Raw genomic sequence first — 22,101 nt, 5'->3', positions numbered from 1 at the left:
CTAATGGTCATGTTCTGATGCCAAAATACTTTCAAACAGCTCAATGCATCCTAAATGTACAGCTGCATATGTCTTGGTTTAAACTAGTTTTATTATGACCTGAAAAGCTCAAAAACGATGTTTTAGTGTTTATGCATTGGTTTCTAACATTACTGCTTAAGCTGGTCATGTTCTGATGCCAGGCAAGTTTAAAACAGCTCAATACACCATAAAAGCACCATTGCAAATGCCTTGGTTTAAACTAGTGTTCTTATGACTTGAAAAGCTCAAAAACGATTTTTTAGTGTTTATGCATTGGTTTCACTCAGAACAGCCTCTACTGGTAATGTTCTGATGCCAGAATACTGTCAAACAGCTCAATGCATCCTAAATGTACAGTTGCATATGCTGTGGTTTAAACTAGTGTTTCTACATCCTGAAAAGCTCAAAAACGATATTTTAGTGTTTCTGCATTGGTTTCCATCAGAGCAGCCTCTAATACAGCTCATTACACACCTAAAGCACAGTTTTAAATGCCGTGGTTTAAACTAGTGTTCTTGTGACTTTAAAAAGCTCAAAAACAATGTTTTAGTGTTTCTGCATTGGTTTCCACCAGAACAGCCTCTAATTTTCATGTTCAGATGCCAGAATACTGTCAAACAGCTCAATACATCATAAAAGCACAGTTGTAAATGCCTTGGTTTAAACTAGTGTTCTTATGACCTGAAAAGCTCAAAATAGATTGTCGTGTATTTCTTGTTCCGACATTGTTAGAGAGTTCACACAGACTCAACTTTTATGCTCAAATTAACACATGAATTTATTACATAGAATTAAATAGTACAATCACAGAATAATCATGAGAGAGGTGGTGGCCGAATTCACCCACTTGTTCTTCTGCAGAAAGAACTGAGAGGTCGAAAAAGGTCAGCTGGGTGTCTGCAGCAGACCCTCTGCGAAGCACTCTAAGAAACATCTCCCAATGCCCACTTTTTAAAGCTGTGTTGTTTATGCAATCAGCAAGTGCCTACGTGTCCATCGAAAGTCCATGTTTACTCAGCTGCAGCAGTTTATTTGTTTTAGTGGCCAACCTGACACCACGGTCAACTTGACATTTGTTGCAATGGACAGAAATAACTCCATAGGAGGAACAGAATTTACCACAAACTTTCCCCCTCAATGGACAGACAAATGTCCATTAAAGCTAAGCCCAATTTACTTTTATCGCCTTAAACCACTGATAAGCACTAGCAAGGTCCCAACCCATTTTAAGTTTTGTTTAACCTTAGCAATGTGGACACATAAATCAAATAGAACAGCCAAATTTATCCTACTGCTAATACAGGACTTTTCAGGGCAGCCAGCTTGATGACCTCCGAACATTTCACAGGTGAATCCGGTACCTGCCTCTAAAAATAAACACAAAAACAAATTACTAACAAGTTTACGAACACACTTGGACCATTTTTACTAAACATCAATCTTAGGGTTTCCCATTTCCCCCTCTGATACTTTAACACAGTGGTTCAGATGATACCGGGTGGGAGAGCCTTTAACTTGAACTGCTCTTGAGGTCGTCTTGACCAACATGTTGGGACCTTCTTGTCGGGCATGGTCCCACGTTCTCCTAAAACCCCTTGATATACACCGGATCCCCAGGTTTCAACTTCAGCTCCAGCTCGTCCTTTGCCTAGGACGTCTCCTTTTGCCTAGGCTCTTCTTTCAGCTCCAACAGGTGATCCTCATACGCAGCAACAGTCAGTCTTGAAGGTCTGTGCTCCCACGTCGTTCCGCCTCCTATAGCTGTGTTGGTCTGCGCAGCCCCACAATATTAGGTGGGTGAGAAGTCTTGGTCTAGCTGGAATTGGATTAATTGGACTCTCCATCGTCTCCTTCGGCTCCAGTTGCTCTTCCATGATGGTTGTACTGGAAGCTGTGGCACTGCACCCTCTGCGTTGTCCTGGGAAGCTCATCTGATGCCTAGCCTCTCTGCTAGTGACCCAGTTGGCCCAGCTCACTTGTGGCCCTCACACCGAGTCACTCGCTTCCAGACTGTCCAGGGCTCCAGCACTCCTCTGCTGCGTCATCCTCTGTCACCCTCAGACTGGTGCTCCAGCTGTGACCTTAGAGCTGATAGCTGAGAGGCAGAAAGCTCTGCACCATAGTGCAGCATAAACCATCCTACAGAGCTAGGGTTAGGGTGAATAGAACATATAGTTTACTTTTTTTTCCCAGGCCGTCGTGTAGAAATCAGAAAATCCGAGAATATAAAATAACCAATTTGTAGCACGTCAGAAGATAGAAGACCCTTTTCTGATACTGAAGTAACCTGTGGACGGAGGTTAGCGGTAGGAGAGAAATCGGTTCGGTTAGGCAAGAAAATCAGTTTAAGCGAGGTGTTTATGCTGACACAGTTTCTCCACTGCTGCTCCGCCTAAAGAGAAGGGTTGAAGTTTTTAATGTGAGCTTCCTGTGTACAACAACACACTGAGATGCAGAATGAAAATGGTTAAACCCTCATTATATAAAATCAACAACAATAAACATCATCGACACGTGTCATGGTCAGTCCGTAGAGCATATACAGTATCAGTCAGTCATGTCATGAGCTCAGGGTTTTTATCGTGCACGTGAGCTAAGAGAGAGCCCTCTTGCTCTATGAGAACTATAATTTAGAAAGGCTAGCCTGTGACCTTGTTCTGCTAAATGAGTTAGCAGTGTCACTCAGGGCCCATCAGTGATCCGGAGTTTGATCTTCTTTGACCTCTTCTTTCCTGCAATGGAATAACACAGCACTCCTGCGTTTGTTAATTATCTGTTTTACATAAAAACGTAGGTCACTGGTTGATGCATTAAACACTATTCTGTCAAGCAAAGCTTCATGCAATGTTAGTTTTATGCGTTCTGCATATTTTTTTACAAGCTACACCCTGAAATGCAAGGTTTACAGCACTGTTTCATCTCTCTATTGTCAACATTCACACTTTCCCTTTCCTTCACTCCTTGACCTCCTTTCCTCCCTCACATACTGCACCATGCTACCATCTCTTTTTCTCTCACTCCACTAGGAATCCTGCTGAGATCATCCTCTTCGCAAGCTATTTACACTCCAAGTTAACATTTAAACCGACTGAACCCCAACTTTTGAACCAACAGGCCTCCTTCGAATAAGTTCGCCAACTTGGGATGAGACACAACAGAAACAGAATAGAAGAATAGTCCCACAGCAGACGCCACACATATAAGTCTCCTGTCATTCATTTTCATTTTCATACTTCCCATACACACATATTGCATCCAAGTGATTATACAAATTACTAATTTAGAAAGTGAGGACAATTGAATCGCTAACTTAAGATGGGCACATTAGTACAACCCCTAAAAATAATTTCTTACCCTTACTTATCTATCCTTACTGGGACTTAATAAACTAAGTGAAATTAAGAACCTTATACAGCATCTAAACTTCAAGGTTACGCCCTCGATGTCAGCTGACAGCTAAACAAGAAGGATTGAGCTTTAGTGACTAACCTGATGAAGAACACAGAATCACTGCGATAAAACTTATTTAATTCAGGAAGTGCTGTAAATGCATGCATTAAGTGACTCTATGACGAAATTAACGTACAGACTAGGTAAGCTGCATCCTCACAAACTATCAGAGATGACACATTAGACATAACACAACCTGTTGAACCTGTTGCACAAAGCAATAAACCTAGAAACACAAACAACCCCACAATCACTACTGCATCTAATTGTAATTTCCCCCGTGACTATCTGAGTCTCTAATGACAACATACTGTAACAACTGTGGATAAAAACTACAACTAAAATATTGTAACTTACTAAAGAAAGTTCATATAAACCCACATACAGCCAAACCTCTTGGAGGATAAAACACAGTCAACCACTGAGCATCAGGTGAAGCATTTGAACAGCAGTGAGTGAATTGGGAACTTTAATTTGAAATATTCTCCATACCTTTCCCTTTCCTTGTAAAATTGGAATATTTTATTTCATTTTATTCATTTATTTATTTTAAGCTTTTGGCAGCTTTAAGGACTGGGATATTTTCACCAATTCGAATTATTTATTTAGTTTTTTAAAAATTTAGATGTTTGTCTGAGTCTCAAAGTACTAAAGTGTGCAGCAAGGTGAGAACACAGATTCAGAGGCCTCCGGCTTTTTGGCTTTTGATAATGTCCATTGACACAGTTCATGTCTGACAGCCTGCACTGTCTCAGTGGCCCTGCTTCAGCCTCAGCCTTTCTTGGCCGGTGGACTCTTGTTCCATCACTGGCTTTGCACATGTCCATACCTCCCACACAGGAAGCAGTTCACAGTTTTTCCACAGCAGCCTCGTCTTGCTCTTTTTAAACAAACATCGGGCAGTTCTAATAACTCATCCCTTTTCACTGCCCTGTCTGTCCCTTCTAGACCAGCTACCGGGTGAACTGGCTTCTTTCTCCTTCCAGGTTTTGTTTCTTCTGCATTCATCTGGGACGCATCTGAAAGAGACTTAATTATAGTGATCTGATTAGATTGATTATTACAACATTGAGCCGTCTTTTTGCCCATCATTTTTACACAGCTAATAAAATGCAACACTGCATTTTATCGTTCCCGTTTAAGGCCTCACTTTACAGATTTGATCTAAACCCACTGCCTCAGATCAAATGTCCCCTCTGTTACTTCTGAATCTCCTGAGAAAAGAGTTGTGTTTTCTCATTATTCCTATCTCTGGAGAAGAAAGCAACCGGCGCGATTCATAATATGAATATAGGGCATATGTATAGGTATGTATGTGACACACTTAAATGGACTGACCAGGAATGAATGTTAATGGACTTATTATACTTTTATTTTTTATCATACTTGACTTATTTGACTTCCTGCTCTGGGCAGTATTCACACACACGCACACACACACACGCACACCGACAGGAGACGTGAATACCCGAAGAGGAAAAAGCTAACGTCTCTGGGCCCAATCTGGAGTCCCAATTCACTCCTCCCCCCTTTTTCTTTTTTAACCAAACCAGGAGGCCGCAATATGCACACACTCTGTGTCCTGCTTGACCCAGTCCCAACCACAGTGTGGAAACATCGTTCTAAAATACGCAGATTATTTCAAACAATGATTACCCCAATGTCCACACCAGACACTAAAAAAATATTAGAATTATCAAAAATGATAGAATGATCAAAACGTTCGAAAATGTAATCTACACAGCACTTACCCCACGGCTCTTCCCAGACTGTTGAAAAACAACCAAACACACACACAGACCCTGAACAGTGAGGCTTTATCTCCCCCGTTACACACACACACACTCTCTGCTCCAAAGGACCAAAAGGGAACGCACACTGTCAAATATTAACACACACTCAAGGTTTTTTACCGACACAGACTCAAATGTTTTTACCTCGACACCTGTTAATTATTATTAACACCGCAACAACTTAGCACTTATCACACTATCCTTAAATGCATTAACATATACTAAACATATACTCAACCCCAACTTAACTATACTTGCGCAATACTGACACATCGACACACTGCAGTTCAACACACAATAAACACAAAGCGCTTTTACCGGTTATCCCTATGTTACCAGGCCTCACAAACCTTGGGAAGCTCTACACTTCGATTGATCCGTTCCAAGCTTAATGTAGATTCCCAATACATTACACAAGCCTACAGTGCCTAATAAATTTCGATTCTATCGAGCAGGTCAAATTTACCGAATTTCACAACCCGTTGCACCGAGGCCGCACTGTCTACCGACGCCGGTACCGTACGTCTTTCCCTTTAATTTAACAGCCGCTCAACGAGGTATGGTTCAGTGACCCCGCTCAATACCTGGACCAAATTTTCCAGCGTCGACACAGAACTTACACAGCCTTAAATTTATTTTATCCGAATGCAGACTACAACGCCCACACTTTAGATTTTTCAAACGTCGCCTGCCTCAAATTAACCTACGTAACTTCTAGAGGTCAATAGGCCATGTCATTTTTCCCCAAGCGCAAGATAGCACATACACACACAGCAGTTGGTTATGTAAAGCAGCTATTTACAGCAATATAAGCAAGCACAGGTAAATTCTCCACCGCCTCTTATTGTCTCTCCCACACAGATAATTTGCTTAAAGCAGCCAAATCAGAATTTAATGATCAGATTTCTCTAATCTTACCAACATTTGCTCACACTGTCTCGAACACAGAGAATCGTCACGTAAAAGCTTTAAGTGCTATTTACCTTCACTGATGACGACGGTCGTGCGTCCGGGCCAGTCGGGACAAATGTTGGTTCTGGAAACGGCTGTGTTCGTGACGCCATTCTGTCGTGTATTTCTTGTTCCGACATTGTTAGAGAGTTCACACAGACTCAACTTTTATGCTCAAATTAACACATGAATTTATTACATAGAATGAAATAGTACAATCACAGAATAATCATGAGAGAGGTGGTGGCCGAATTCACCCGCTTGTTCTTCTGCAGAAAGAACTGAGAGGTCGAAAAAGGTCAGCTGGGTGTCTGCAGCAGACCCTCTGCGAAGCACTCTAAGAAACATCTCCCAATGCCCACTTTTTAAAGCTGTGTTGTTTATGCAATCAGCAAGTGCCTACGTGTCCATCGAAAGTCCATGTTTACTCAGCTGCAGCAGTTTATTTGTTTTAGTGGCCAACCTGACACCACGGTCAACTTGACATTTGTTGCAATGGACAGAAATAACTCCATAGGAGGAACAGAATTTACCACAAGATGTTTTAGGTTTTCTGTATTGGTTTCCACCTGAACAGCCTCTAATGGTCATGTTCTGATGCCAGAATACTTTCAAACAGCTCAGTGCATCATAAAAGCACAGTTGCAAATGCCTTGGTTTAAACTAGTGTTCTTATGACCTGAAAATCTCAAAAACGATATTTTAGTTTTTCTGCATTGGTTTCCATCAGAACAGCCTCTAATACAGCTCATTACACCCCTAAAGCACAGTTTTAAATGCCGAGGTTTAAACCAGTGTTTATATGACCTAAAAAAGCTCAAAAACGATGTTTTAGTGTTTCTGCATTGGTTTCACTCAGAACAGCCTCTACTGGTCATGTTTTGATGCCAGAATACTTTCAAACAGCTCAATGCATCCTAAATGTACAGCTGCATATGCTGTGGTTTAAACTAGTGTGTTCTTATGACCTGAAAAGGTCCAAAACGATGTTTTAGTGTTTCTGCCTTGGTTTTTAACTATACAGTTTGTAACGGTCATGTTTTCATGCCTGGCTACTTTAAAACAGCTCAATGCATCCTAAATGTACAGTTGCATATGCTGTGGTTTAAACTAGTGTTCTTATGACCTGAAAAGCTCAAAATAGATGTTTTAGTGTTTCTGCATTGGTTTCCACCTGAACAGCCTCTAGTGGTCATGTTCTGATGTCAGAATACTTTCAAACAGCTCAATGCATCCTAAATATACAGTTGCATATGCCGTGGTTTAAACTAGTTTTCTTATGGCCTGAAAATCTCAAAAACAATGTTTTAGTGTTTCTGCATTGGTTTCCACCAGAACAGCCTCTACTGGACATGTTTTGATGCCAGGCTACTTTAAAACAGCTCAATACACACTAAAAGCACAGTTGCAGATGCCAAGATTTAAACTAGTTTTCTCTTGGCCTGAAAAGCTCAAAAACATTGTTTTAGTGTTTCTGCATTGGTTTCATTCAGAACAGCCTCTACTGGTCATGTTCTGTTGCCAGAATACTGTCAAACAGCTCAATGCATCCTAAATGTACAGTTGCATATGCCGTGGTTTAAACTAGTGTGTTCTTATAACCTGAAAATGTCCAAAAGGATGTTTTAGTGTTTTTGCATTGGTTTTTAACTATACAGTTTGCAATGGTCATGTTTTCATGCCAGGCTACTTTAAAACAGCTCAATGCATCCTAAATGTACAGTTGCATATGCCGTGGTTTAAACTAGTGTTCTTATGACCTGAAAAGCTCAAAAACAAAGTTTTAGTGTTCATGCATTGGTTTCATTTAGAACAGCCTCTACTGGTCATGTTTTGATGCCAGGCTACTTTAAAACAGCTCAGTACACCATAAAAGCATAGTTGCATATGCTGTGGTTTAAACTAGTTTTCTAATGGCCTAAAAAGCTCAAAAACGATGTTTTAGTGTTTCTGCATTGGTTTCCATCAGGGCAGCCTGTAATACAGCTCATTACACCCTAAAAGCACAGTTGCAAATTCCGTGGTTTAAACTAGTGTTCGTATGACTTTAAAAACCTCAAAAACAATGTTTTAGTGTTTCTGCATTAGTTTCCACCAGAACAGCCTCTAATGGTCATGTTCAGATGCCAGAAAACTGTCAAACAGCTCAATACATCATAAAGCACAGTTGCAAATGCCTTGGTTTAAACTAGTGTTCTTATGACCTGAAAAGCTCAAAAACGATGTTTTAGTGTTTATGCATTGGTTTCATTTAGAACAGCCTCTACTGGTCATATTTTAATGCCAGGCTACTTTAAAACAGCTCAATACACCCTAAAAGCACAGTTGCAGAAGCCAAGATTTAAACTAGTTTTCTCTTGGCCTGAAAAGCTCAAAATAGATGTTTTAGTGTTTTTGCATTGGTTTCCTTCGGAACAGCCTCCAATGGTCATGTTCTGATGCCAGAATACTGTCAAACAGCTCAATGCATCCTAAATGTACAGTTGCATATGCTGTGGTTTAAACTAGTGTGTTCTTATGACCTGAAAAGGTCCAAAACGATGTTTTAGTGTTTCTGCCTTGGTTTTTAACTATACAGTTTGTAACGGTCATGTTTTCATGCCTGGCTACTTTAAAACAGCTCAATGCATCCTAAATGTACAGTTGCATATGCTGTGGTTTAAACTAGTGTTCTTATGACCTGAAAAGCTCAAAATAGATGTTTTAGTGTTTCTGCATTGGTTTCCACCTGAACAGCCTCTAGTGGTCATGTTCTGATGTCAGAATACTTTCAAACAGCTCAATGCATCCTAAATGTACAGTTTCATATGTATTGGTTTAAACTAGTGTTCTTATGACCTGAAAAGCTCAAAAACGATGTTTTAGTGTTTATGCATTGGTTTCATTTAGAACAGCCTCTACTGGTCATATTTTAATGCCAGGCTACTTTAAAACAGCTCAATACACCCAAAAAGTACAGTTGCAGATGCCAAGGTTTAAACTAGTTTTCTCTTGGCCTAAAAAGTTAAAAAACGATGTTTTAGTGTTTCTTCATTGGTTTCCTTCAGAACAGCCTCCAATGGTCATGTTCTGATGCCAGAATACTGTCAAACAGCCTAATGCATCCTAAATGTACAGTTGCATATGCCGTGGTTTAAATTAGTTTTCTTATGGCCTGAAAATCTCAAAAACAATGTTTTAGTGTTTCTGCATTGGTTTCCACCAGAACAGCCTCTACTGGACATGTTTTGATGCCAGGCTACTTTAAAACAGCTCAATACACACTAAAAGCACAGTTGCAGATGCCAAGATTTAAACTAGTTTTCTCTTGGCCTGAAAAGCTCAAAAACATTGTTTTAGTGTTTCTGCATTGGTTTCATTCAGAACAGCCTCTACTGGTCATGTTCTGTTGCCAGAATACTGTCAAACAGCTCAATGCATCCTAAATGTACAGTTGCATATGCCGTGGTTTAAACTAGTGTGTTCTTATAACCTGAAAATGTCCAAAAGGATGTTTTAGTGTTTTTGCATTGGTTTTTAACTATACAGTTTGCAATGGTCATGTTTTCATGCCAGGCTACTTTAAAACAGCTCAATGCATCCTAAATGTACAGTTGCATATGCCGTGGTTTAAACTAGTGTTCTTATGACCTGAAAAGCTCAAAAACAAAGTTTTAGTGTTCATGCATTGGTTTCATTTAGAACAGCCTCTACTGGTCATGTTTTGATGCCAGGCTACTTTAAAACAGCTCAGTACACCATAAAAGCATAGTTGCATATGCCGTGGTTTAAACTAGTTTTCTAATGGCCTAAAAAGCTCAAAAACGATGTTTTAGTGTTTCTGCATTGGTTTCCATCAGAGCAGCCTGTAATACAGCTCAATACACCATAAAAGCACAGTTGCAAATGCCGTGGTTTAAACTAGTGTTCTTATGACGTGAACAGCTCAAAAACAATGTTTTAGTGTTTCTGCATTGGTTTCCATCAGAACAGCCTCTACTGGACATCTTTTGATGCCAGGCAACTTTAAAACAGCTCAATACACCATAAAAGCACAGTTACAAATGTCGTGGTTTAAACTAGTTTTCTTATGGCCTGAAAAGCTCAAAAACGATGTTTTAGTGTTTCTGCATTGGTTTTTAAGTATACAGTTTGTAATGGTCATGTTCTCATACCAGGCTACTTTAAAACAGCTCAATGCATCCTAAATATACAGTTGCATATGCCGTGGTTTAAACTAGTATGTTCTTATGACCTGAAAAGCTCCAAAACGATGTTTTAGTGTTTCTGTATTGGTTTTTAACTATACAGTTTGTAATGGTCATGTTCTCATGCCAGGCTACTTTAAAACAGCTCAATGCATCCTAAATGTACAGTTGCATATGCCACGGTTTAAACTAGTGTTCTTATGACCTGAAAAAACCTCAAAAACGATGTTTTAGTGTTTCTGCATTGGTGTCCAATATTACAGCCTCTACTGGTCATGTTTTGATGCCAGCTCACTTTAAAACAGCTCAATACACCCTAAAAGCACAGTTGCAGATGTCAAGGTTTAAACTAGTTTTTTCTTGGCCTGAAAAGATCAAAAACAATGCTTTAGTGTTTCTGCATTGGTTTTCTTCAGAACAGCCTCTAATGGTCATGTTCTGGTGCCAGAATACTGTCAAACAGCTCAATGCATTCTAAGTGTAAAGTTGCATATGCCGCTCTAAAACGATGTTTTAGTGTTCCTGCATTGGTTTTTAACTACGTATACAGTTTGTAATGATCATGTTCTCATGCTAGGCTACTTTAAAACAGCTCAATGCATCCTAAATGTACAGTTGCATATGCCGTGGTTTAAACTAGTGTTCTTATGGACTGAAAAGCTCAAAAACGATGTTTTAGTGTTTCTGCATTGTTTTTAACTATACAGTTTGTAATGGCCATGTTTTCATGCCAGGCTACTTTAAAACAGCTCAATGCATCCTAAATGAACAGTTGCATATGCCGTGGTTTAAACTAGTGTTCTTATGACCTGAAAAGCTCAAAATAGATGTTTTAGTGTTTCTGCATTGGTTTCCACCTGAACAGCCTCTAATGGTCATGTTCTGATGCCAGAATACTTTCAAACAGCTCAATGCATCCTAAATGTACAGCTGCATATGTCTTGGTTTAACCCTCACGCAGCCTTCGAGGGGGTCAGTCTGACCCCACGAGACAAACTATGAAACTTTTGATTCTTTTTACACCCCTCCCTTCTTCTTCGTCACAGGCCCGTCCCTCGTCCTTCCGGGGTGCGGCACGACCCCAGCTCACTGTACCTCCCCGTCCCGCGTCCTGCCGGGGTCCGGCGCGACCCCAGCCCCCTGTACCTCCCCGTCCCGCATCCTCCCGGGGTCCGGCGCGACCCCAGCCCCCTGTACCTCCCCGTCAGGCGTCCTCCCGGGGTCCGGCGCGACCCCAGCCCACGGAACCTCCCCGTCAAGCGTCCTGCCGGGGTCTTGGCGCCGCGTTAGAAACCCATTCTTTCGTAGCTCTCATTGTGGCGTTCGTGTGCAGCCTTGTTCATTGTGGCCATTTGCTAAATTTTCGTGCCCAGAGCGAGTCGCTGCGTGTGAAGAGCCAGTGGCATCGATGTTTCCACAGCGAGTCACTGATCAGCGCGCTGCTGTTGGCAGGTTTAGTTGAGGTTAGGGTGGTCTGTCGAGGAGCTCCCGCCCCCTGCGACTTGTCCACCGGTCTGCGGGGGAGTTGAGCCTGGTTGTAAACCTCCACACGATGCGGTTCTCAGAGTAATGGCTGTCTACAAGAAGACGGAACATCTGGCAGATGTGGTCCGCAGGTGTCCACATCACCAGAATGAAGACGGTAAGAAAAGCGTTTCAGTGAAAGATACCTTCTGTTTTAAAATGTTTGTTAAAAGAAAACGAGAGAGAGAGATGCTTTGGCTTTGTTTTTCCTTTTCAGCTGCAGACCATCGCAGTCATTTGATCAGAGTGGAGGGCAGCCAAAGGCCTCAGTATCTTGAGGATTACAACACAAAAAGGCACAGTGTGACTGTTCCCTATGAGCCGCCCCAGGTAAAGAAGTATGTGTTTGTTTATTAATGCTGGGTTTGTCTTTGCACCTTGGCTGTCTTCTATCTTACGGATCACGTTTTGCTTTTCTAGAAAGTGCCCCAGCAACAGATCCTGATATGTGCAAAAGGAAGTCTGGCTCAAGCACAGACGAGGAGGAAGTACTTATGTTGCCAGTTAGTACACACACAAAGTATTTAAAAAAACTAGTGTTGTCACAGAATTGCAGCTCTCAATTTAAATCCTTTTTTTTTCTGCAGGTTAAAGGCCGTGAGCGCTATAACATGTTAAAAAAGATAAATGATGCATTAGAACTGGCTGAAAAAGAGGCGTAAGTATCTTTAAACTACAAGACACACACACACACACACACACACACACACACACACACACACACACACACACACACACACACACACACACACACACACACACACACACACACACACAGAAACTGTGATCGGATGTCACTTTGATAAACATTAGCTGCTACGGAACAGCTGCATGAGACTTTCAGCATTGCATAGCTGTAGTGTTAAATACTTTTCCCTTAAACCAGACGTGTCCCATCTCTGTTCTGCATGGTCACTGTTTGTTTCCTCTCTCCACAGTAAAAACAAAACCAGGAACTGCTGCCGTCCAGTGGAAAGCGCGTCTTGCAAAAAGCAGAACGAAGCGACAGCGACTAGTTGCAATCTGCCTTCTTTTAACCGCCATGTACGAGTACGAACATCTACGATCATGACTATGAATCATTGTTTACCTCCCTTTGATGTTTCTACATTAATTCCTGCCATCAGTCTGAGGGCATACGTTGAGCAGTAACGTATTAACGATTCAGTGGGGCTTTACTATTTTTAACTACAAAGCCCTTTAAATAGTTTTTTTTATCTCCTGCAGGTTATGTTCAGTGTTGCTTCCTGGCCAACATCCCTCAGCAGGAGGCTGCACGATCATCGAGTTCAGATGAACTGCGCGACCCCAGCCCCCTGTACCTCCCCGTCCCTCGTCCTGCCGGGGTCCGGCGCGACCCCAGCCCACGGAACCTCCCCGTCCCTCGTCCTGCCGGGGTCCGGCGCGACCCCAGCCCACGGAACCTCCCCGTCCCTCGTCCTGCCGGGGTCCGGCGCGACCCCAGCCCCCTGTACCTCCCCGTCCCGCATCCTCCCGGGGTCAGGCGCTACCCCAGCCCCGTGTACCTCCCCGTCAGGCGTCTTGCCGGGGTCCGGCGCGACCCCATTTTTTTTGTTTTTTATTTTTCCTTCTCCTTTCCTCCCCTTTACCTCCACCCGTGCCACAGGCCCACTGATGATGAACATGATGATGATGACAAACATGATGATGATGATGATGATGATGATGCAAGCAGACAGCTGCGTGCAAGGGCTGACCATTTTAAACGAAAAATAAAACAGACCAAACAGGCAAAAACATTTGATTAAATGCCAAAAGTTTATTTAATAATATAAAACAGTTATGAAATAAAGGAGTACAAGACGCATTCCGTACAGTATAATTTAATCGGTACGCGTAAAGCAACAGAGGCAGGCGTAGAAAGAAATTGAATACGGCCCTTTTTTTGTTTTTTTAATCTTCATCAACGGGGTTCTTGGCTCATCAAAACTTGACGCGAAGCAACTTTCGCAGCAGCGCCAGCATCAGTATCCCGCAGCGTTGGTTGTGGCTCTCGCTCCGCCGCGAGCCGCACACGACGCAGGGCATATCGTAGCCAAAGCCGACATGGCCTTCCACGGCCTCCTTCAGCATCAACTCGGGGAACGCCACGTAGCCCCTTCTGTAACGCTCCTTGCCTATCATTGCTTTCCGGACGCTTTCTCTGCCAGAGAACTTTTTCGCCAGGAAGTCGCACTCCTCCACTCCGGCAACGTGCACGTGATACACATGCTCTCTCAGCATGTTGTCACCCGCTACGAAACGGGAAAGCCTGACGCCGCACGCATCACACACGTGAGTGTCTACGGTGTCCAGCTCATACAACATGCCCTCACGGCTGCCCAGCTCCCTGAACAGGTTGTCCGCAGTGCGAGGGCCGACCACGCTCCTCTCGCTCGGCCTTTTCGTGTACAGCAGAGGCTTGCGCCCGTAGTCGTCGTCCAGCTGGTTGTCGGTCAGGTACGCCGTGAATCTCTCGCAAACTTCTTTGCATCTGTCGCGGTGTCGTCTCCCCGCGCCGGCACAGATGACGCATCGCTTTACGTTTAGCAGGTAACATTTGCCACCGCTGGCAAATAAGAGGGCGTCCGGAAACGCCACCATGCCGTGGGCGAACTCAGGTTCGCGCAGACAGTCTGTGGTCCGCTCGAGCCGCGGCTTGAACACCGCGCAGCCGTCGGTTTGCAGGTCACCTTCTTCTTGAGAGGCCATAGCGTTGGAACCTTTCGCGAGACTGTGGATAAACGCTCGTTCCAAGCTTGTCAGGTGAAGTGGTACTGCAACGTATTCTCTCTGCGACTTTTAAGGTTCGCCGCACCTCCCTCCCCCCCCCCGCACACAGGCACCCAACCCAAAATCTGAACCAGCGAGGGATCCTCCAATCGGCTCATCGACATCTCACCGCCAGACAACTCCTCCTGAACCGTCCTCCACTTTGTCCAACGTGGAAAAAGTCCTCCGACCGGGGCAATTTATTCCCACCAGGAGGATCCTCCAACTCGGAAAAATCCTGGGAAACCTGGGAAATCGAGGGAAAACTTGTGTAAACTTGTGTAAAAATTGGAAATGAGGCGGCGACTGGTCAATAGGTTCCGCCGCAGCGCTCCTTACATTGAGACTGGTGGAATAGCGTTGACACAATAGTGTCCTCCGTGCCCGCAGCAGCCACACTCCCCATACATGTAAAATAAAAAAAAAAATTATTTCACCACCCACCCGTCCCGCGTCCTCCCGGGGTCTGACGCTACCCCACGCTCGCACACACACACACACACACACACACACACACACACACACACACACACACACACACACACACACACACACACACAGATTGATTATTATATTATTATATTATATATATATATTATATTATATTATGAGGGAGAAAATAAAGACCAAATAAGCAAAACTTTTGATTAAATGCTAAATATTTATTGAATATAAACAGTAATCAAAGAAAGGGGTACACAATGCATTCATATGCACTCATATTCATATTCATATTAGAATTCACATCACATGTATTCATAATCCAAAGGTGTCTGGACATCTTAATCGGCACACGTAACGACAGAGGCTGGCGTGGCGGGGAGAAGCTCGATATAGCCAGCGATGTGAGCCAAGAGTTCAGAGACAGACTTGAACGGGACTCTCCTAGTGCCATTCACGAGCACGTATTGGAAACCGCACGGGGTCGAACAAAACAAAACGCTCCGAGTACACTCGTCGGTAGCGATGTCAAACAGGTATCCCGCGTCGTAGCCGCCCATTAACAAAAGACTATCCCCGCGTTCGGCTTCACCTCGGGCAGCTTTTCCGGATAGGCGTACAGCCCCCACCAGGTGTCGCCCAGTGCCGTTATCGCCCCGCGCACCTCACTCAGCAACCTCGTGGCAGACAGATCCTCAAAGTGCACTCCGTCTTCCTGGGGGGGACTCAGAAGCCTGGCGCGGTCCTTGGCGATAACTTTGCCGATCTGCCTCACGGGGTCCAACGCCGTCCCGTAAGGGTCGGACCAAATTGGGGCGGTGGCGTCCATGACCGTGTCGTCGTGAGCCACCGGCTCGAAGAGGATCCGGTAGACTCCATTGTAAACCACCAGAGAGAAAAATTTCAGACCCCTCACGGTCTTGATTGCACCCCAAAGAACAACGCCGTCCCCCGACTCTTTCCGGGGACTTGGGATGCAGTCGGCCAGCAAAACTATTCCCTCGCACGGTGTAACGCGCGCGCGACACAGATGCACCAGCCCCTTGCCGGGCGAGGCCCAGATCTTCCCCGTTAGGACCTCCATTTTCTCCCAGGTGGCGTTCAGGAGCGCCCAATTTCCCACGGGTTTGCGTTGCGAGACGTCAGGATGCGCGTCTCGCCAGACAGCGAACTTGTCATTGTCTCTGGCTTTTCCAGTGCCTTTAGAGAAGGTCTCTAAGATCTGAGCGACGGCGACGAGCTCCGGTCCGTTAGAGAAGTTAGAGGTCTCTGCGTCCATGTCGGTGAGCTCTGTTCAGTTTAGAGGGACGGGAAGAGTAGCCATCGTCTTCTGTCTTCTGTGGGGTTTATATGACACCGACCGTGGGAAGGTGGCAGGTCTGACCGGGGGTCCGATCCCCGACCCTAACCTTGTTTTTGTTTTGTTTTGTTTTTTCGTATTCTCTGGCACCACATCTCCATCGCTGCCAGAGGCATCAAACCAAAATCATCTCACCACGAAAGAACTCGGAGCCGTTCTCCACTTTATCCAACGTGAAAAATCCTCCAAGCTCCTCCAAGTTTATCCCACCAGAAGGATTTCTCCAACAAAAAAAAACCATCTAACCTGGGGGGGGGGGGGGGGGGGGGGGGACTTATTTCACCACCACTCTCACGTCCCTCAACAAGACCCCACACGCACGCACGCACACACGCACGCACACACACACACACACACCTTCTCCACTTTATCCAACATGAAAAATCCTCCAACCTGGCAGTTTATCTCACCAGAAGGATTCCTCCAACGTGGTGGGAAAAAAATCATCTAACCTGGGTTCGTCCAACGTGAAAAATCCTCCAATGCGGCAGTTTATCCCACCAAAAGGATTCCTCCAACGTGGTGGAGATTCCTCCAACTTGGAAACAAGACCCCACACGCACGCACCCACACGCACACACACACACACACCCACACTTTCTCCACTGTATCCAACGTGAAAAATCCTCCAACACGGCAGTTTATCCCACCAGAAGGATTCCTCCAGCGTGGTGGGAAAAAATCATCTAACCTGGGTTTGTCCAACGTGAAAAATCCTCCAACACGGCAGTTTATCCCACCAGAAGGATTCCTCCAGCGTGGTGGGAAAAAATCATCTAACCTGGGTTTGTCCAACGTGAAAAATCCTCCAACACGGCAGTTTATCCCACCAGAAGGATGCCTCCAACGTGGTGGAGATTCCTCCAACTTGGAAACAAGACCCCACACGCACGCACACACACACACACACACACACACACACACACACACACACACACACACACACACACACACACACACACACACACACACACACACACACACACACACACACACACACACACACACACACACACACACACACACACTTTCTCCACTTTATCCAACATGAAAAGTCCTCCAACATGGCAGTTTATCCCACCAGAAGGATTCCTCCAGCGTGGTGGGAAAAAATCATCTAACCTGGGGGGAGAGTCGGGACCTGTCACCGGTTCGTCCAACTTGAAAAATCCTCCAACCTGGCAGTTTATCCCACCAGAAGGATTCCTCCAACGTGGTGGGAAAAGAAATCATCTAACCTGGATTCGTCCAACCTGAAAATCCTCCAACGCGGCAGTTTATCCCACCAAAAGGATTCCTCCAACGTGGTGGAGATTCCTCCAACTTGGAAACTTGTGTTTGTGTGTGCTTTCACCTGCAAATTATTTCACCACCCTCACGTAGCTTGGACTAAAAACAAACAAAAAAAGAGAAAACTGGTCTTACTTATGAGTTGGTGTTAGGGAGATGCTTGCGTGCCCGCGTTTCCTGCATGCTTGCGTGCCTGAACCCCTGCTCATTGGCCTGCCTGCCTGCCTGCCTGCCTGCCTGCCTGCCTGCCTGCCTGCCTGACAGCTTGCCTGCCTGCCAGCTTGTCTGCCATCTTTGCGCTCTCTCTTCATGGCCGCTGCTCGTTTCACCGCCGCACAGGTTCTAGAGCAGATTTTTTTAAGCCAATCTAATGACGACTCTGAACCAGAAGAGGAATCTGAGGAAGACGTGTCAAGTGAAGAAGAGAAAGAAAAAGGAGAAGCAGAAGAAGCAGATACAGCAGGACCAGAAACAGATGAAGGACAAGAAGACAGCGAGGGATGTGATCTAAGGCTGGACACTTCAGATGAAGAAGTTGATGATGAAGAATATAATGATGATGATGATGATGATGATGATGATGATGATGATGATGATGATGATGATGATGATGATGATGATGATGATGGTGATGATGATGATGATGTTGATGATGAAGATGATGATGAAATAATAGAAAATGTGCAAAGACTGGAGCAAATAGAACTCGAGGATGAGGAGGAGGATGAAGAAGAAAAAGAAGAAGAAGATAAAACTTTTATCTCTAAAGACGGGAAAATAAAATGGTACTCCGCTGCGTTTCGCAATGGCGAGGAAGCGAGGAACGTCCCTCTTAGTCCTCTTTCTGCCCAAGGACCCACAGAGTACGCGGCGGCTCAGGCGGTCGACTTTGAATCGACCTTCCGCATGTTTGTGACCCCGGCGGTGGAAAGGATCGTCCTGGAGAACAACAACCTGGAGGGCTCTCGAAAGCTCGAGAGTGCCTGGAAGGGCAGGGAGGAGGTCGACCTGCGAGCCTACTTAGGCCTCCTGATTTTGTCCGGCGTCTACAGTTCCCGAGGGGAGGCCGTGGCCAGCCTGTGGGACGCCGAGAGCGGCAGGGCCATTTTTCCCGCCACGATGTCGCTCAAGGTGTTTCACGCTTACTCGAAGCTGTTGCGTTTCGACGATCGCCAAACTAGACCCGCTAGGCGAGCGACGGACAAACTGGCAGCCGTGAGAGAGGTCTGGGACGCGTGGGTGGAGCGGCTGCCCAGCCTCTACGACCCGGGTCCTAACGTGACGGTGGACGAGCAACTGGTACCTTTCAGAGGTAAAGCAAAAAAAAAAAAAAAAAAACATACAGAAACAGACACACAAACACAGACAGACACACACACACACGCAGACATGCAGACACAGGCACAGACACACACACATACACACACAGGCACATAGACACACACACACACACACACACACACACACACACACACACACACACACACACACACACACACACACACACAGACATGCAGAAAACACGTAGCAAGCAGGCTTTCTTTTTTTACCTCTGTAAAAAAATATATTTTTAAAAATCTCACCTTTATTTTTTGTAGGTCGTTGCTCTTTCAGACAGTACATGCCTAGCAAGCCAGCAAAATACGGCCTCGAGTTTTGGGTGGCGTACGACGCCAAGTCCAGCTACGCTTGGAAGATGCAGCAAGCCAGGAGGAGGAGGAGGAGGAGGAGGAGGAGGAGGAGGAGGAGGAGAAAAGAGAGCTTCTAAAAAAAGCAGGGCCAGCGGGTCGTGCTGGACGTCACAGAAGGGCTCCTCGTTTGTATAGTGGCCAGTATCTCCGCTTGTCATGCGGAAGACCAGGGTTCGGTTCCCTGACTGGGATCCAATCAAGCGAATGGTGTGGGTGCGAGAATGTGCGCATTGGTTCACGTATGATTGACTAGTTTGTTGTGAGAGAGTCTATGGTGTGTGTGTGTGTGTGTTGATGTGATGATGTGTGTTGCACATGTGGGTGGGTGTATGCGTCTGTGTTTGTGTGAGTTGGTATGCGTGTGGTGCGGTTGAAGTGTGGGGGGTACTGTTTTTCGCCCGGGGTACGATGATCGTCTGCCTGGGTGGTCTCTTTTCTGCTGACCCCACCAATTGCTGGCCTTGTGCTGCAGGCCGCTGTAGCGCCAGGGGATGAGGTCGGGCCGATGGGGTAGGCCCCGCTCCGCCCATGTGGGGGTGGTGGACTGGGGGCGGGCCCCACTCTGGGCGCAGGGGCATCTTCTGGCGGGCTCCCTACGGACCGTGGGTCCTCGGGCTCTACTCTTTCAGGCCGACCCTCCCGCCGGGGGGAGTGTTTGCCCCTGGTTCTCATGGGGCGGACAGCGTTGACCCCCGGTGGCCCACTCTGGCTTCGGGTGCTGTCTCTGTGGCTGCTGCAGCTCTGCCTGGGGGGCTCTGTGTGGGCGGCTTGGGTTGCAACACCTGCCCTCCTGGAACTGAAGGTGTGTGGGCTCCCTGGCTGCTGGGATTCCTTCCTCTGCTTGCTGGATGGGCGTAGTGGCGGAGCCCCTCACGTCACCCTGGCTTCCACAAGTGGCATTGTTCATGCACCAACGTCTGCCTCACCCTTTAGGTGAATAATGTTAAGCTACAGCCTTACTAACCTTGTAGTGGGACACTTTCCAAATCCAACTGTAAGTATTATTGATACTTATCGCTACCAATATGAATAATGTGTGAATATGGAATTTGTGGTGTTGTATGTCATGACTTTTATTAAGTAGTATGGGCTAGTATAATAATGCACATATGTATGTATATTGTATGTATATGTTTGAATTAGTATGTGCACATACCTTAGCACTATTATTGGTATTAGTATTAATCTCCAAGGTAAACCACAGTACAAAAATTGTTTAGTTATGAATGTGTTAGCCTAAGGTACATCCATGCTTCTTTTTTTTTTTTTTTTTTTTTTTTTAATTTATTTTTTTGCTCCGATTGTTTACTTAACAGATTTGCTTAGTTTCAGCAGCTGGTTGCACTCCTTAACACCCCCCCCCCCACTCTAGCCGTGGGGGGGGGGGGGGGGGGGTCATGTTCTGATGCCAGAATACTGTCAAACAGCTCAATGCATCCTAAATGTACAGTTGCATATGCATTGGTTTAAACTAGTGTTCTTATGACCTGAAAAGCTCAAAAGTGATGTTTTAGTGTTTCTGCATTGGTTTCCATCAGAGCAGCCTCTAATACAGCTCATTACACCCTAAATGCACAGTTGCAAATGCCTTGGTTTAAACCAGTGTTCTTATGACTTAAAAAAGCTCAAAAACGATGTTTTAGTGTTTCTGCACTGGTGTCCAACATTACAGCCTCTACTGGTCAGGTTTTGATGCCAGGCTACATTAAAACAGCTCAATACACCCTTAAAGCACAGTTGCAGATGCCAAGGTTTAAACTAGTTTTCTCTTGGCCTGAAAGGCTCCAAAACGATGTTTTAGTGTTTCTGCATTGCTTTCTAACAATTACAGCTTATAATGGTCATGTTATGATGCCAGGCTACTTTAAAACAGCTCAATACACCCTAAAAGCACAGTTGCAGATGCCAAGGTTTAAACCAGTTTTCTCTTGGCCTGAAAGGCTCCAAAACGATGTTTTAGTGTTTCTGCATTGCTTTCTAACAATTACAGCTTATAATGGTCATGTTATGATGCCAGGCTACTTTAAAACACCTCAATACACCTTAAATGCACAGTTGCAGATGCTGTGGATTGCATTAGTTTTCTTTTGGCCTGAAAAGCTCAAAAACGATGTTTTACTGTTTCTGCATTGGTTTCCATCAGAACAGAACAGATACTGTCAGATACTGTGGTTTAAACTAGTGTTCTTATGACCTGAAAAGCTCAAAAACGATGTTTTACTGTTTCTGCATTGGTTTTTAAGTATACAGTTTGTAATGGTCATGTTCTCATGCCAGGCTACTTTAAAACAGCTCAATGCATCCTAAATGTACAGTTGCATATGTCGTAGTTTAAACTAGTGTTCTTATGACCTGAACAGCTCAAAAACAATGTTTTAGTGTTTCTGCATTGGTTTCCACCAGAACAGCCTCTAATGGTCATGTTCTGATGCCAGAATATTGTCAAACAGCTCATTGCTTCCTAAATCTGCAGCTGCATATGTCTTGGTTTAAACTAGTGTTCTTCTGACCTGAAAAGTTAAAAAACAATGTTTTACTGTTTCTGCATTTGTCACGGCTTCCGAGGTAGCGGACCCACATGCACAGCGAAGACAAGACTTGAGTGGTAACGCAGTTTACTT

At 44.8% G+C, this 22,101-nt stretch overlaps 2 protein-coding genes across 3 annotated transcripts in view; both read left to right on the top strand.

Annotated features, from left to right (window-relative positions):
* Positions 1 to 22,101, top strand: part of LOC129603358 (uncharacterized) — a 395,454-nt gene that overhangs the window by 313,468 nt on the left and 59,885 nt on the right. The gene's annotated exons all lie outside the window — the stretch shown is intronic.
* On the top strand, positions 12,265 to 13,684 carry LOC129603359 (ice-structuring glycoprotein-like). The gene is made up of 4 exons (XM_055504168.1): positions 12,265 to 12,429; positions 12,514 to 12,584; positions 12,865 to 12,970; positions 13,154 to 13,684. The coding sequence occupies exons 1-4, from the start codon at positions 12,283 to 12,285 to the stop codon at positions 13,661 to 13,663; spliced, it is 834 nt and encodes a 277-aa protein (XP_055360143.1). The 5' UTR covers positions 12,265 to 12,282; the 3' UTR covers positions 13,664 to 13,684.

This window comes from Betta splendens, chromosome 19 (assembly GCF_900634795.4).
Source record: "Betta splendens chromosome 19, fBetSpl5.4, whole genome shotgun sequence".
Classification (NCBI taxonomy): domain Eukaryota; kingdom Metazoa; phylum Chordata; class Actinopteri; order Anabantiformes; family Osphronemidae; genus Betta; species Betta splendens.
Note: the sequence above shows the minus strand (reverse complement) of the source record. Positions and strands in the feature narration are given on the sequence as shown.

Coding starts and splice junctions, on each gene's coding strand:
- LOC129603359 (XM_055504168.1), top strand. CDS start 12,283: ATGCTGGGTTTGTCTTTGCACCTTGGCTGTCTTCTATCTTACGGATCA. Junction 12,585..12,864: donor GAACTGGCTGAAAAAGAGGC/GTAAGTATCTTT, acceptor CTCTCTCCACAG/TAAAAACAAAACCAGGAACT. Junction 12,971..13,153: donor TGCCTTCTTTTAACCGCCAT/GTACGAGTACGA, acceptor TATCTCCTGCAG/GTTATGTTCAGTGTTGCTTC.